A 15,084-nucleotide genomic window follows, 5' to 3' on the forward strand; every position below is an offset into this window, starting at 1 on the left:
CGGTAGATTCCCGCTCATTTCCAGTGTCTCAGAAGTATCTCAAAATTTCTAGGACGGCCGCTCAGCAACCCCAGGGCCTGCGGTGGTGGCCCTAGTCCTAGATGATTTGGGGTTCCTGGAAAGGGGACAGCTGAGGCATACCTGAGTCGGGAGAGAAACGCACGGTCTTCTCACGGCCCTCGGGGTTTGTTTCAGAGTCCGACCCAGCAGATCGGTCCGCGGAGTCTCAGGGAGGGGAATCCAGGAGCCCCCACCCCGCCCCCAGGCACGCCGGGACTGCGCGTCGGGCCCCGCCCCGCGCGCTGCACCTTAAAGGGCTCGAAGGCCGGGGCACACCGCGGCGGCCACGGTCATGGAGGGCGCGTTTGCGGCAAACTGGAGCGCTGAGGCGGTCAACGGGAGCGCGGCGCCTCCGGGAACCGAGGGCAATCGCACGGCCGGGCCGCCACAGCGCAACGAGGCCCTGGCGCGGGTGGAGGTAGCCGTGCTGTCCCTCATCCTCTTCCTGGCGCTGAGCGGCAACGCGTGCGTGCTGCTGGCGCTGCGCACCACGCGCCACAAGCACTCGCGCCTCTTCTTCTTCATGAAGCACCTGAGCATAGCCGACCTGGTGGTGGCGGTGTTCCAGGTGCTGCCGCAGCTTCTGTGGGACATCACGTTCCGTTTCTACGGGCCCGACCTGCTGTGCCGCCTCGTCAAGTACCTGCAGGTGGTGGGCATGTTCGCGTCCACCTACCTGCTGCTGCTCATGTCGCTCGACCGCTGCCTGGCCATCTGCCAGCCGCTGCGCTCGCTGCGCCGCCGCACCGACCGCCTGGCGGTACTCGCCACATGGCTCGGCTGCCTGGTGGCCAGCGCGCCGCAGGTGCACATCTTCTCGCTGCGCGAGGTGGCCGACGGCGTCTTCGACTGCTGGGCCGTTTTCATTGAGCCCTGGGGGCCCAAGGCCTACATCACGTGGATCACGCTCGCCGTCTACATTGTGCCGGTCATCGTGCTTGCAGCCTGCTACGGCCTTATCAGCTTCAAGATCTGGCAGAACTTACGGCTCAAGACGGAGGCGGCGGCGGCAGCGGCTGCCGCGGGGGCTGAGGGCGCGGCGGCAGACTGCGCGGGGCGCGCGGCTCTGGCCCGCGTCAGCAACGTCAAGCTCATCTCTAAGGCTAAGATCCGCACGGTCAAGATGACCTTCATCGTCGTGCTGGCCTTCATCGTGTGCTGGACGCCATTCTTTTTCGTGCAGATGTGGAGTGTCTGGGATGCCGATGCGCCCAAGGAAGGTAGCGCGGGCGGAAACACCGGGAGGAGGGAGCGCGGCGGGCGTGGCCCTGGTCCTGCTGTCCCTGTCCAGGGTTTGGCGGGCTTCGTGGATTGTTCTGAGCCTTGGCCACATCATCTGCTGGCCAAGTGATTTGGGGCATAACTTCCCTGAGCCTTGACTTCCCTTTCTGTAAAATAGCAAAGACGATAAGCCCGTTTTCCCCTGCAGTTGTTTAGCTGCTTACCAGTGTCCGACCCTTTTGCAGCCCCCATGGACTGTAGCCCACCGGGCTCCTCTGCCCAGGGGATTTCCCAGCCAAGAGTACTGGAGTGGGTTGCCATTTCCTTTTCTAGGGGATCTTCCCAACTCAGGGATCCAACCGGAGTCTTCTGCATTAGCAGGTGGATTCTTCATCACTGAGCCACCAGGGAAGCCCCCTCTTCAACAGTAGGGGAATGAAATGAGAAAAGGCACGTAAAATCCCCACCACAGTCTTTAGGCCACATGGGGTATTTGATTCACTGTTATGGACCAGAAAATTGAGCTTCCAATGACTTGCCTTTTCCACCTGAGGAGCGATGCGGGGAGGTGACTTTCTGACCCAGGCCCAATCTCCTACCACGTTAAGTTCACTTCCCTTGAACTTCCACTTTAAGTTCAAGTCAGTGTGAACCCGGGAGACCTGGTTTGGATCAGAGCGGCGGCAGATGGTTGCTTGGATTCTTCCAACCGCGCCTGAGAAGGTGTGGGGCGGGGCGCCGTCAGTGGGCGGAGACTGGGAATCCCTTGCCGAGTGGAGGAGGCGAGTTGCGCCCCTCGCCCTCTCGCTAGCTGCGAGGTGGAGAGGTGAGTATTGCGGCGGCGGCGCTGTCAGTGCCCAGGAACCCAGACAGTGCTTCTGCTGAGGGGTGGGGGCAAGCAGGGAAGGGAGCGAACAGGACGCAAACTTTCTCATTTGTCTCGGGAGCCCGGGTGATTCTGGTAGGCGGGGAACGCGCGCTGCCCAGACTGGAGGACAGACAGGGTCAGAACTGAGGGTGGCTGGTGAAACCGGGAGGGGAAGGCGGGGTGGGATGCTGTGAGGAGGGATCCAGGGGGGCAGAGCATCTGGGGCGCTGGCTTGTGGCCGATGCTTTGCGCCTTCAGCCTTCATTCCTGACGGTTCCGGTCGCTCCTGTGCAAACAGCAGGAGGGGTGATCTGTGGTGGTGAATGACTGACACCTTTTGGTTGGAAGGTAATCTCAATGCGCTGGAATGCCGGCGGCTCAACTGCGTGTAAGGAAAGACTGAGGGGCTTGCTTTCAGCTGTTCTGTCAGTGAGAAAGCAAACATCCCATTTCTGGATAAAATCATTACTGCTTCCAGCAGTCTCCAACATGGCAGCCAACCCCTGGAAGCTGAAATCATCATTCAGCTCGCTAACTTTGCTTTGCTCACAGGTCAGGGACTAACTGAGCAGCTGGAGAAGTCACATGTGGCTTGTCAGCTAGCCTTGTGGCCCCCACAGAACTCTTTCCTTAGGTCTCGCTCCCCCTTGCCGGTCCCTGGAAACCCAGCTGATCCTTTTCTATCTCTCCCCGCCTACACCTTCACTCACACCAAGCTCTGTCTTTATTGGTTTAGAGCTCACCTTGTTCCAAAAATAACTTGAGGAGGGGGCTCAAAGATTCAGGTCCCAGGCATGATAAAATAGATACAGGAAAATGGGAAGAAAGGGGGGAAAAGGATAGAAGTATAATAATAGCAATAATAAAGCCTCTGTGTGTGTTGGGGGGGGGGTCGCTGCGCAAGAGGCTTCCTTTTCATAAGAGCCAAAGCAAAGAGGAAAACTCAATTTCAGTATTTTCATTGTTCAGAGCAGAAACTAGAGGAGAAAAAAGCAAGAGGAGGGTTGTGATAATTTAATGAGCACCCCCCTCCCAGTAGCCACATGCTATTGGGACCCTGCTTTGGTGAGTCTGGTAAGTCTGCAGAAGAAGGGCTGGGACCAGACAGCCCTGGCAGGTTTGGACAAGCCCCGGATGGAACCTTCAAGATCAAATTGCACAGCCAAAAGATTTGGCACCAACCTCTCCCCTTGAACTCTGTGGAACTTGCTTGGCGGCTGGTAACAGGGACTCTGACCCCGAGCTGCTTCTCTGGGGGGAGATGAAGACAGATGGATGTATCCAGTTGGTCAAGACAGCAGGCAGACCTGTAGGTCCCCAGGTTTTGGTGCAGGGTAACAGCAGATATTGGAGCAGGTGTCGGCCCGTGTTTGGAGCCCACCCTTCCACTTTCTCTTGTGTGTCCTTGAGCTGATGATTTCCCCTTTCTGAGCCCAGCCTCCTCCTCTGTTATAATGAGGACAGCAGCTCTACTCATGGGGCTGTTATGAGGATGACATTGTGTGACCCATGGCACCTGGGGACCACATGATCAGTGTCATTTTGCGTTCCCCCCATTCTGGTTGTTAAAAGTTTTGTTTTCATTCTTGGGATTGGCTTTGAGAATCTTGGCAGTCAGAGGAAATAGACATTTATTCCAGTCAGAGGAAATGGACATTTCTCACTCAAGAGCCTGGGTGGAGGGGGGGTGTGTTGGCAGAGTCTGCTGGACAGTAGGTAATGTGTCCAGGAGGGTTGGTATGTGGAGAAGCTTGTTAAAAGCCAGAGAGGTGGACTGTGAGCCTTGTCACAGGGGAATGCCACCTCTCCTGTTCTCTGGTGGGCGCCCATTGCCTAGCGCACGGCTGGCCACCCACTGGAGGGCACCCAATGCTAGTTGAACAAATACGTGGGTTATGGGAGGAGGAAGGTGCATAAGATGGGGCAGGGATGGGTGTGTAGAGTTGAACTAAAGATAAATAAGACTTTATGCAGACCTCTGGCCATAGAATTGGCTACTCAGTGAGGAAGTGCGCCCCCCACCACTGGGCATAATCAAATATCTGCCAGGGTATTTTGCCAGGGGAAAGGTTGAAATGCACAGGTTGAGTGAAAGGCCTGGTTGTAAGTGTTTCCCCATCTGTAAAACGAGCAGCAGTCACCCTGGATGGTTGATAATCCTGCCTGGGGCTGTTTGCTGGGGTTGAGATTAGGCTTCATGCTGTGGGGAGGGCGGCAGGGGCTGGTGGCATAGAGCCTGGCGTGCAGCAAGTGCACTGTCAGTGCTTTCCAAAGGGGAAGCTTTCAAGACGCGTCAGTCACGGAGTCCGTCCATACAGCCAGGGGACTGTGGATTGTTGGGCTCAGGAGTGCATTTTCACAGAGGGACTGCAGTTTTCATTGAGTGGTGGCAAGTCCAGTAAAGCTGGGAACAAGAGTGTTAAGAGGTCAAGGGAAATTAAGGTTTTCCCCAGAGGAAGCAGTATGACGCAAGGTGGGGAGAGTCTAGCTCTGAGTTTTGGAAGCCCAAGGGGACCGTTTCGGATGAGTGGGTGGCAGAGTGTTGTAACCAGGTGGTCTTCCTGTGATTCTGATTCCAGGCCACTGAGGGGCAGCCTCTGCCAGCACCTCCCTCCGTGCTCTGCTGGAACGCTGGTACCTCCCCTGCTTTCCAGACGCTTCAGTACCAGGGGCCTCTGCCTTCCTTGGTCCACGCCTCACACTGTAATGGTCACATCTACTCATTCTGTTTCTTTCTCTTTATCCCCACCTGACCTTAATATTTGAGTGTGAACTCACTTTTCCCAGAGGGAATTGCATTTGCGTTCAGTCATCTTGTTAGGGGCCCATCTCCCATCATCAAGCTGAGAAATTGTCTTTTTGTCTTTTCAACATACTGGTGGTGGTGACTTGTTTATCAGGACTTCCTGTCTGCTAATTTCATGCTTCACTTCAGTTTAGTCCCTTATTGGACATTTCCCATTTTCCAGCCTCTGCTAGTGGCCAAGGACAGAGCCACAGAGGTCATACAGTGCTCAACCACAGATTATAAGCAGAAGTAATTACAATGTGAAGGGATGATGCTGTAAGAGTTGTATTCATTTGTCAGAAGTACTGTGAGTGCCCCCAGGATTCATTGATTCTAGCTTCCTGGAAAAAAATCAGGATCAGAGAGGAATCAACATTTGAAAAGGATTTTGAAGGATGAGTAGGAGCTGGTTATGCAAAGAAACATGCACATTGCCTGATGAGATCATTGGAATACTTCTCAGACTTCAATTTGTACATAGAATCATGTGGGAGAACTTGTTAAATTGCAGATTTTGATTCAGCACATCTGGGTGGGGCCCGTGAGACTGCATTTCCTAGGTGATGCCAGTGCAGGGCCCTTGACTGCACATTGAGTAATGAGGCTTTAAAAAGCTTTAATGTATTATCTCTGTTTCTAAAACGTGTGGCTTGCCTTTGCATGAGTGGCCCAAGTTGGTGGCAGGGTCCTGTCATTCTCCAAAGGGTAAGGAAAGGCTCTCTGTTTGCAGGAAACCTCACCTCTTCTGATTCTAGAACATGGTTATTTCTCAGGTCCTTCCTGGTAGGCCCCACATGTCCCCAGATTTGAACAGTGGCATCACGGAAGACTATTTAAAGCTCTGTAGTCCACAAGTTTAGCTCTTTTTCTTGACCTTATACATGGTGAGATCACACACCTGTGACTTTTACAATTCCAGTGTTGTAAAATGGTGGTCTTTCCAAAGACAGAGCCTTGGAAAACATACTCATATTCAATCTTTCTGTACATGTACATCCAGAAATCATTTTGTAAAAAAGCCTCTGTACACCACAACTCCCAAATTCTCCTATAGCTCCTGTAGGGATAAGGGATTTAGTCCTTATGAGATTTGCCTGAGTTGGGAGCCATGGGTTGGGGTAGGGTTGGGGAGGGGAGACCTTGAACTGAGTGAGTGGTTTCTGGAGGAGAGCCCCTTAGGAAGGTTGATGAGCTTGATCAGATTCAACTGAGCCATAGGCCTTTGAATTGTAAGCGACATGTGTTCGTTGCCTCAGGAACAGCACAGCCAGAGGGGAGAGGCCATGGCCAGCTGCCCATCAGCTGTTCCGGGCTAATTTGGGCCCAGGGTGACAGTGATGGTGAAAGGCGGGGGCAGTACCGGGAAATCCGCATAGGGGACTTCGTGAGGCTTGAGTAAAGCCAGGCTGGTGGGTGGGTGGACCTCTGGGACACCCTGTCCTCGCATGGCCCTCGGCCACCCGCTTCCTCCGTGAGTCATGGTTCTGGGTGGAAGTTCAGCATGGTGTCTGTCTCCTGGGGGCGGTAAATGCCAGCAGGGGATGTTTGCAATTGGCGCATGGCCCTTTCTGCTCAGTTCTCTGCTTGGCATGTAGGAGCCCCCACTTGAAGATTACCCCTAGTGCCCTGCCTTGCGCTCATTGCCCGTCTGCCAATGCTCCCACTCCCCACTGACTAGAAGGCCTGTCTTGCTTCTCTCCTTCTCACCTGGATTTGTAAATCCCTTGAGGGCAGGTCCCCAGGGTTGCTTGGGTGGCTGGCACTGAGTAGACACAGCAGGGGAGGAAGCATGGACATCTGATCTCTTCCTCCGCCCCTCCCTCCCTTTCCTGAGAAATGCCCTGAGCTCAGGCCAGGCAGGTGTGAGGCCCGATCCCTGGTTCATGCCTCCCGCTCAGCCCCTCTTCTCTCCAGGACCAAAGAGAGTGGTTTACAAGCCCTTAGGGCTTGGGCCTTGAGGGACGGGTGTTCCTTTTGCTGAGGGGGATAGAAAACATGGACGAGAGCCAGCTCACCTGGTGGAGACCCTGAAATCTCTTTCTCACCCATGGCTGCACCCCCCTTCCCTGTTGGGTTTCTTATGGCAGAGTAAAGTTTTCCACAGCAGACCATCTGGAGTTCCTCTGGGGTCATGTAATCCAATCTCAGGGCTCTGGGTTTTGAGTTTTGGGGGGTTTTTTAGGTCATGGAAAAAAGGGCAAAGAACAGTTTCTTGAATTGAACTCAAGAGCGATAAAAAATTTTGCAGTTGATCACATTTCATATCTGTAAATAATAATATGATAACTTGAATAAACACGTTGCCATTCACAATGCCTTTCCACACAATTTTTTTCCCCCAATTTTCTCAAAGTCCTAGTGGGTGTCACCTCCATTTCAAGGTAAGGCTGTTAAGGTTCAGACAGTAGATGTGGCTCAGAGAATGAATAGGTAGGAAGGGTGTTCACACCCCATGGGTTTGTGTCTGGGTCCTCTGTAAGGGGCTCCCCATGGGCCTGACCCCCAAGGAGATGCTGGCTGCTGACCACTCTCTTGGATGAGTCTGTAGATTCTGATTTCCACACCCTCCTTTTGTCCAAACTGACTTCCCCATCGCTCTGCTCTAGCATAACTGGGGCCAGAATCACAGGAACTTGGGAGGTGGGCTGATCCTTCAGAGCAGACACGGGAGCCAGCCTGGGGGCCCTGGCATGAAGCAGGCACTGGATCTGGGCTGCCTGGGACAGAGTGTTACCCTCTGGCTGAAGGGAGTGTCCCCAGAGAAACTCCGCTGAGGGCTTGCTTGCTATTCTCTGGCAGCTCTGGGCTGAGTGCCTGGGTCCTAACAGGGGACCCCGAGTGGCCACTGCAGCATCCACTGCCAGCCTGCTGGACTCCACTGGGGCAGCGCCTCTCTCAGTCACCTTTTCAGTCAGTGCTTGATTGCAGCAACCCACTGGGTGGCTATGTTTTGAAAGGAGACGGTCAACACAGTGAGGATTTCAGCGTAGAAGACCACCGCCAGGAAAGTGGTATGGCCCTGGGACTTGGAGCTAGAGTGCAGGGTAGCAGAAAGCAGGGAGGGTGATTTTACAGCGCTCTTCCCAGCTGGAGTATCCTGGCTGTGTGTGAGCAAAGCAGAAGACCCTACCTCTGAGATCTGCATGCAAGATCAGATATTCCTGGGCTAAGAGCATCTTCGTAAGTCAGCTGGAATAAGTCTGGAGCCTTCTCCTCCCCTGCTGGGTCACTCATTCAGAACAGCATGGACTTAGACGAGCCCAGACGGCCCCCTGGCGCGGGGTCACGATTGCAGCCGCCGCGCATCGGCCACTTGTAGCATCAGGTGCTTTTCCACCCTTGCTGTGCTCCTGTGAGATTTGGGGACTCTCGTTATCGTCATTCAGAGATGAGAAAACAGCAGTTTCTTGGGGAGTTGAAGTATTTGTGGCTGGCAGGGCTACAAGCTAGGTCTGGCAGCTTCTACCCTTGTGTGCTTGGATACTCTTGAGTGGAGGCAGTTGATGCTTGCGAGGTCAGGAAGGAATGAGCAGGTGGCCTTGCGGATGGAAGCATGTGGTAGGGAAGCTTTGGATGGGAGAAAGGACGAGGGACGTTCCAGGGCCGGGCTGAGCATGTGCTCAGAGCACCAATGTGGGAGGAAGGCAGGCTTGGTCTCTGTGGTCCTCCGTGTTGTGGCACAGCACCTGGTCCCTCCTCTCAGGAGGTGAGGCTTCATGCTGCGATAGTGATGCCGTGTTCTCCTTTCTTGCCCCTCCACCTCCAGCCTCGGCTTTCATCATCGCCATGCTTCTGGCCAGCCTCAACAGCTGCTGCAACCCCTGGATCTACATGCTCTTCACGGGCCACCTCTTCCAAGAACTTGTGCAGCGCTTCCTCTGCTGCTCATTCCGCCGCCTGAAAGGCAGCCAGCCTGGGGAGACGAGCGTCGGCAAAAAGATCCATTCGTACACCTTTGTCCTGAGCCGGTACAGCTCCAGCCAGAGAAGCTGCTCGCAGCCATCCACGGTGTGACTGACCGGGCCAGGACCGCCCTCCTTGGCTTCGACTGTGCGACAGCGACAGTCTGGTTCTTGGTGGCTGTGTACATGTGTGTATAAGGCACCTTCCAGCTTGTACCCCTCTGCACCTTGGGCAGCTGGAGTTGGGTGGGGAAGCAACCCCCACGGGGAAGATGGTAGGGTGACTCAACCATCAAGCCAAGCCCCAGATCTTCCGTGGGCCCCCATGGGTACTCCTGCCCTGACCCCACTGCTGCCTTCCTTTAACAGTAAGTCCCCTACATAAGAATGAGTTCTGTTCTGAGAGCACGTTTGTAAGTCTCATTTGTTAGTAAATCCAACAAAGTTAGCCTGGGTACCCAGCTAACAGTCAGCTATATAGTGCTGTACTAGTATACTATATAGTATAGTACTGTATGTAGCCCTGTACTGTGCTAGTATATTACTGTACTGAATAGGTTTGTAATACTTTTCACACAAGTAATACATACAAGCGCAGAAAGTAAAACATTTCAGTCTTAGAGTACCTTGAAAAGTACACCTGGAATACAGAGGCAGAAAGTAAAACATTTCAGTCTTATAGTAGAGTACCTTGAAAAGTACACCTGAAATACAAGGGCTGGCATGCCTCTTTGAAAGTTTGCAACTAGAAGGTTTGTGTGTCGAGGACTTACTGTATTCTGGGATCTTGAGAAAGGTAGTAAGTATAAGATTGGTGACCAGGTGGGTATAGAAGCCTAGTGTTCTGAGCTTGGGGTGAGGAATAGGACCTTGCTGATGGTGGTGCTAATATCCTCCTGGCCTCAAAGAGCTTTTGGCTTTGAGTGGACTGGTGCTAGCATCCTTGAGCACCAACTTATCTGGTGGTGGCCCTAGAGCAGGGGATTCTCTTAGGAGACTGTCTGGCACAGGCAGCCAAGTAAAACTGAGGTCAAAATGTTATGCTAATACTTCAGAAGCATTTGGGAAAGAAAAAGGAAATAAAAGACATCTAAATTTGTAAAAGAAGTAAAATTCCTTACAGATGACGCCATTTTGTACATAGAAAATTCTAAGGAATTCATGCACGCGTGCACATACACAAACCCAGTAAAACTAATACATGAATTCAGGGTTGTGGGATACAAAGTCAATATAAAAATCAGTTGTTTCTCTTTACCCTGGCAATGAACAATGTGAAAATAAAATTCAGAAATAATTCTGTTTATAATAGTATCAGAGAGAATAGGAATAAATTTAATGAAAGAAGTGCAAGACATATCCTGAAAACTACAAGGTATAGTTGAAAGACATTGAAGGCTTAAATAAATGGGATGGCATCCTATGTTTATGGATCAGAGACATAAATATTGTTAACAATACTCTTCAACTTCATATATAGATTCAGTGTAATCCCTATCAAAATCCTAGCTAGCTTTTTTATACAAATTGATAAGCTGATCCTGAAATTCACATGGAAATGCCAGGACCCAGAATAGCCAGATAAACATTGAAAAAGGACAAAGTTGGTGCATTCACACTTCTGGTTCAAAACTTATTATAAGGCTACAGTAATCAAAAGAGTGTGGTATAGACAAAAGAAGAGGCATATAAACCAGTGGAATGGAATGGCCTTATGTTTATGGCCAATAGATTTTTGACAAGTGTGGCAAGAGAATTCAATAGGAAAGGTAGTCTTTTTGGAAAATGGTGCCAGGATAGCTGGATATCCACATGGAAAAGAATGCAGTTGGATCCCTACCTCACACTACATACAAAATTAGCTGAAAGTGCATCAACCTAAATGTAAGAGCTTAAGCTATATCTTAGAAGTAAGCAGGGATGAATCTTTGTGGCCTTGGACTAGGCCATGGGTTCTTAGATACAACACCCAAAACATAAGCCCAAGGAAGAATAGATAAATTGGACCTCATCAATGGGGCACAAAACTTTTATGCTTCAGAGGGCACTATCAAGAAAGTGACAAACAACTCAGAATGAAAGGAGATGCTTGGAAGCCATAATCTCATGTCTAGAATATATCAAGAACTCTTACTTTTTATCAGTAAAATGCCAAATAATTCAGTTTAAAATAGGAGCAACATATTTGATAAACAAATGAGTAAACATATTTTTGTATCTTCTACAAAGAAAAGATATAAGTGGCTCATAAGCACATGAAAAGACTCCCAGTATCCCTATTCATGAAGGAAATGCAAATCAAAACCACCATGAAATAGCAGTGCACACCCACTAAGATGGCTCTAATCAGAGAGATAGGCAATGACAGGTGGAGCAAAATTAGAACTCTCCTCCATCACTTGTGAGAAGGTAACACGGTGCAGCCACTTTGGAAAATAGTTTGGCAGTTCCTCAAAAAGTTAAACATAGAATTACCATATGAGCCAGAAATGCTACTCCTGGTTTTTACTCAAGAGAAATGAAAACATACATATACATGAAAACTTGAATGTCAGTGTTTCTCGCACTGCGATTTATAAGAGGCAAAAATGGAAATAACCCAAATGTCTATCAGCTGACCAGTGGGTAAATAAATGTGGTATACCTATACAATGGCATATTATTCAACTATAAAATAAAATGAAGTACTAGCATATGCTTCAACATGGATGGACCTGGAAAACATAGTAAGTGAAAGAAACCTTGAGAAAAGTCACATGCTGCATGATTCCATTTATGTGAAATGTCAAGAATAGGCAAATCTGTGGAGACAAATACAGAATAGTGGTTTCCAGGGGCCAGGAACTGGGGTGAGTGGGGAGTGACTGCTAAGTTACAGGCTTTTTTGAGGGGTAGTGAAGATTTTCTGGAAATAGTGATGTATACATTTTGAAAATATGCTAAAAACTACTACATTAATGCTTAAAAAATATTTACCAACTGAATTCAGAGGCAACCAGCCTGAAGGATGAATTTCTTAGAATCTCTTACTTTTCAGAGCTTTTGCTTCTGTGTGATTCATCATTTCAGAAAAATGCATAGTTTTCTTAGTTTTCCTGTGAGAGATGGTGTTTCCAGTTTGACCAAAAGTACCAGTAGTGATAATACCTGGTGAACATGTTGCAAAATGTCTTTTCAGCCTTGAGGCACATGTGACCATGTCCAGGAAACACCTTTTGCTATTCAGCATAGGATGCTGTAGACCAGAGGTTTTCCAGCTGGGGCTGGCCAGCTCATCGGCACACTGGCACTCTTTTTTTTTTTTTTGCACACTTATTTTTGGACTCACTGTGATACAAGAGCATTTCCTAAAGCCCCAGCTCGCCTCTCTCTACTTTCCTTTTCTCACTGTGTACTGCATTGTATACACACATACACGCACAAACACACTCGCACACAGTAGAATGAACTTTCAGGATCTTGATGTTCAGGGAGAAGAGAAGCATGTACTGAAATGCCAGTGTTCAGAGCCCCACCATTTAGCACAAGATCTTCAGTACCAACTGAAGACAGAGGACAGTGTCAACTGTGAGCCCAGAGGCAGTGCAGTGTTGCTGTGATAGGTGCCTAGTGTCAACACCAGCCAGTCCTGGCTGTTTGGGGAGCTAACTGGATGCCGATTTGGGGTCTCCGTGTCCACCTCAAAGACACCAGGGCAGCGTGGGTGCAAATGCAGTGATGGCAGGGCCTGTTAGTGTTTGAGCCTCTCTGCTCGCCAGCCGGAAATGCCCCAGTCTCTGCTGTCAGCTAGGGAAGTTGCCATCCTAGCAGCCACCAGAGGCCACTGGGGATCAAGGAGACAGCAACTCAGTTGATTTTTCTGACCACAGGCATAACCTTGCCAAGAACCCTGGAGCTGCAAGGTTCTTGGGCATCAGAACCAGCTGGGACACTTTCCTCATTCTCTTGCGGTGAAAGCTCTGGTTGGAATCTTGTTTCTCATTATGGCACAGGAGTCTGTTTTATAGCCGACCAGTGACGTTTGATTTCAGCAGCACCACTGGCTGTGCACCTCCCCCCTCCCAATATTCCTGGAGAATATTTTCACAATTGACTGTTGTTTCCCCAACCCAAGCCTGGAAGAAGGCAATTAGGGGTCCAGAATTCTGCCTCAGACTGGGTTGTCTCTGTCTTCCTCCAGACCCAATGCCTGAGGTCTTCCAGCCATCTTGGCCTGCAGTTTCAGGACTGTTTACAAACCTAATGCACCCAGTGGTACCTGGAGGTGCCAATAAATTGGAGCATGAAGATTTTCTTCTGGAATGTTTCATTGTTCTCACGTTGAAAAGTGAAATGCGAATGCTTGAAGACTCTGAGCCTTATTTCTTTACGTGCTGAAAAGAAATCGGCCACACTGTTTGGTCTTCTTGGGGGATGGCTCTACAGGATGTGACTGCTGGAGGCTGTCTTTTAAGAAGATCCTGGTTTCAAAATGCGTAACCTTTTGTGTTTAATTGCAGCGAAATGCCCCTAAGTGCAAAATGTGAATTCCTTGATTTTGTTCTACTTGGTGAGTTTCTATGCTGTCTCCTGTCTGCGCTAGTTGGTGAATGATGTATCCGACAATGAGCTGCCTGCTTCAGTAGTTGCTCTTTAAAAGGTACACTTAATAAATATATTTTTCCATTGATTGCTTTGCCCTCTTTCTTTCTTTTGAGAACAGTGGCCATATTTGGAGGCTTGCAGCCTTCAGTTCCCTTGCTGGGCTTCCCTTGAATCTGCATAATCTGTCTGATTGTGACACAGGTGTATCTGGGCTGTGGCAGGTGCTGGGGGGCGGGGTGGGGGTCAGCAGGAGACCTGATCCCAATCTCTTGGTTCACAGCTTCTCTCATGTATCAGAGTTCTGTTGGAAGATGCTCTAAGACCCATACGCAAACCTCTTGTATGATGTAGCCACACCCACCATCTGACTCTGGACATTACGGGAGTCTAGATTGTCCTCTTGAAGGGAGCTTAAGGCATATCTTTCTTCAAATGGGATATGGGAGCTACCTGCAGAATCACAAATGGGTCTGTGGCCATTCCTGGTCTCCACTACTAAACCACAGCCTGTGTCCTAAACAGGGATACCTCATGAGCCAGATGTCGTGTATGAGAGTGGAATGCCACCCCCTTCTCTGGCCCCTTCTCATCATACCCCTAGTACGCTGTTCTGACTGCTACTTTTCAGGTGGGGTCACAGAAGGAACGGCTCCCATCATAGTCTGGCCCTTAGAGAAGGAGAGTGAACTTGAAAAATTGGAGTCAGGGTCAAGTTAGGTCACAGTAAATGCCAAGATGGTCAGAAGTCTGCATAACCCAAGACTCCAAGTCTGAAATGGTTTGCCCAACAATGTGAGAGATGTCTGAGGGGCAGGCCCTTCAAGGGGGGGGAAGGGGTGCTTGCTTTAAACTTTTCAGCAGGAGGAGCCCAGGCTGTAAGGCCACTTGAGAATGTGCAGGGCCCTTGAGCAGAGAGCAGTGGGCTGGAACTGCAGCATGAATGTGACTGGCTGTGCACCTTTTGACAAGTCTGGCCTCTGGACAGTGACTTTCTTGTTTGCCAAAAGTAAGGGATGATGATGAGTGTTTAAGAACAACATATACCGGTATCTGCAGCTTCTTTAAAAATGCAAAAGAAAGGGGAGATTGGCCGATGAAAGATGAGTAGGAACGTGTTGAAGGCGGAGCAGTGAAATGTGAATTCTAGAGCCTAGATGGTGGGTAGATAGTTGTTCACAGCAGACAGTTTCAACATTCCTCTGTGTTTGGAATTTTCATACTAAGATACTCGAAAAAACAAAAGCAGGTAAAAAGAGCTAAAATGGACTTTAGAGATCATTTTGTGGATGCTAAAGTGGAGACCAACTAGGAGGAGAGGCAAGGATAGAATGGAGGCTGCTTCCGCCCTGCCTCCTCTGCAGGTGTGGCCCCTCCACCACATCACCCCCAGGTCCCTCGGGCTCATGGCCAGGTGCCAGTGAGGTGGTACCTCTGAAAACAGGAAAAGTACTTTGGAACCTGAATTTCATGAGACTTACAGGTGTTGCATGAAGAAAAAAAGGGGGCGGGGGGATCAAATAGGATTGGAGGCTATTGGCCTAAATAGCCTTCTTTACTGCAGGACTTGTCAGAGCCTTTAACATTCTAATGTCTATTGAAAATCTCTGAGAGAAATATAATACATTTTCCAAACAAATTTAAGTGTAAAAGCTGCTCCCTGC

The 15,084-nt window shown here is 50.0% G+C and overlaps 1 protein-coding gene across 4 annotated transcripts; it reads left to right on the forward strand.

Moving 5' to 3' along the window:
• OXTR (oxytocin receptor) lies at positions 324–13,506 on the forward strand. 4 transcript variants are annotated; one of them, XM_018038465.1, is made up of 2 exons: positions 324–1,280; positions 8,704–13,506. In XM_018038465.1, the coding sequence occupies exons 1-2, from the start codon at positions 353–355 to the stop codon at positions 8,949–8,951; spliced, it is 1,176 nt and encodes a 391-aa protein (XP_017893954.1). In that variant the 5' UTR covers positions 324–352; the 3' UTR covers positions 8,952–13,506. The 4 variants fall into 4 exon arrangements, 1 of the variants encoding a protein (XP_017893954.1); XR_001917039.1 differs by lacking the exon at positions 324–1,280 and adding an exon at positions 2,028–2,107 and having other exon boundaries at positions 8,704–8,790; XR_001917040.1 differs by lacking the exon at positions 324–1,280 and adding an exon at positions 2,133–2,242 and having other exon boundaries at positions 8,704–8,791.

Source organism: Capra hircus, chromosome 22 (genome assembly GCF_001704415.2).
Source record: "Capra hircus breed San Clemente chromosome 22, ASM170441v1, whole genome shotgun sequence".
Lineage (NCBI taxonomy): Eukaryota > Metazoa > Chordata > Mammalia > Artiodactyla > Bovidae > Capra > Capra hircus.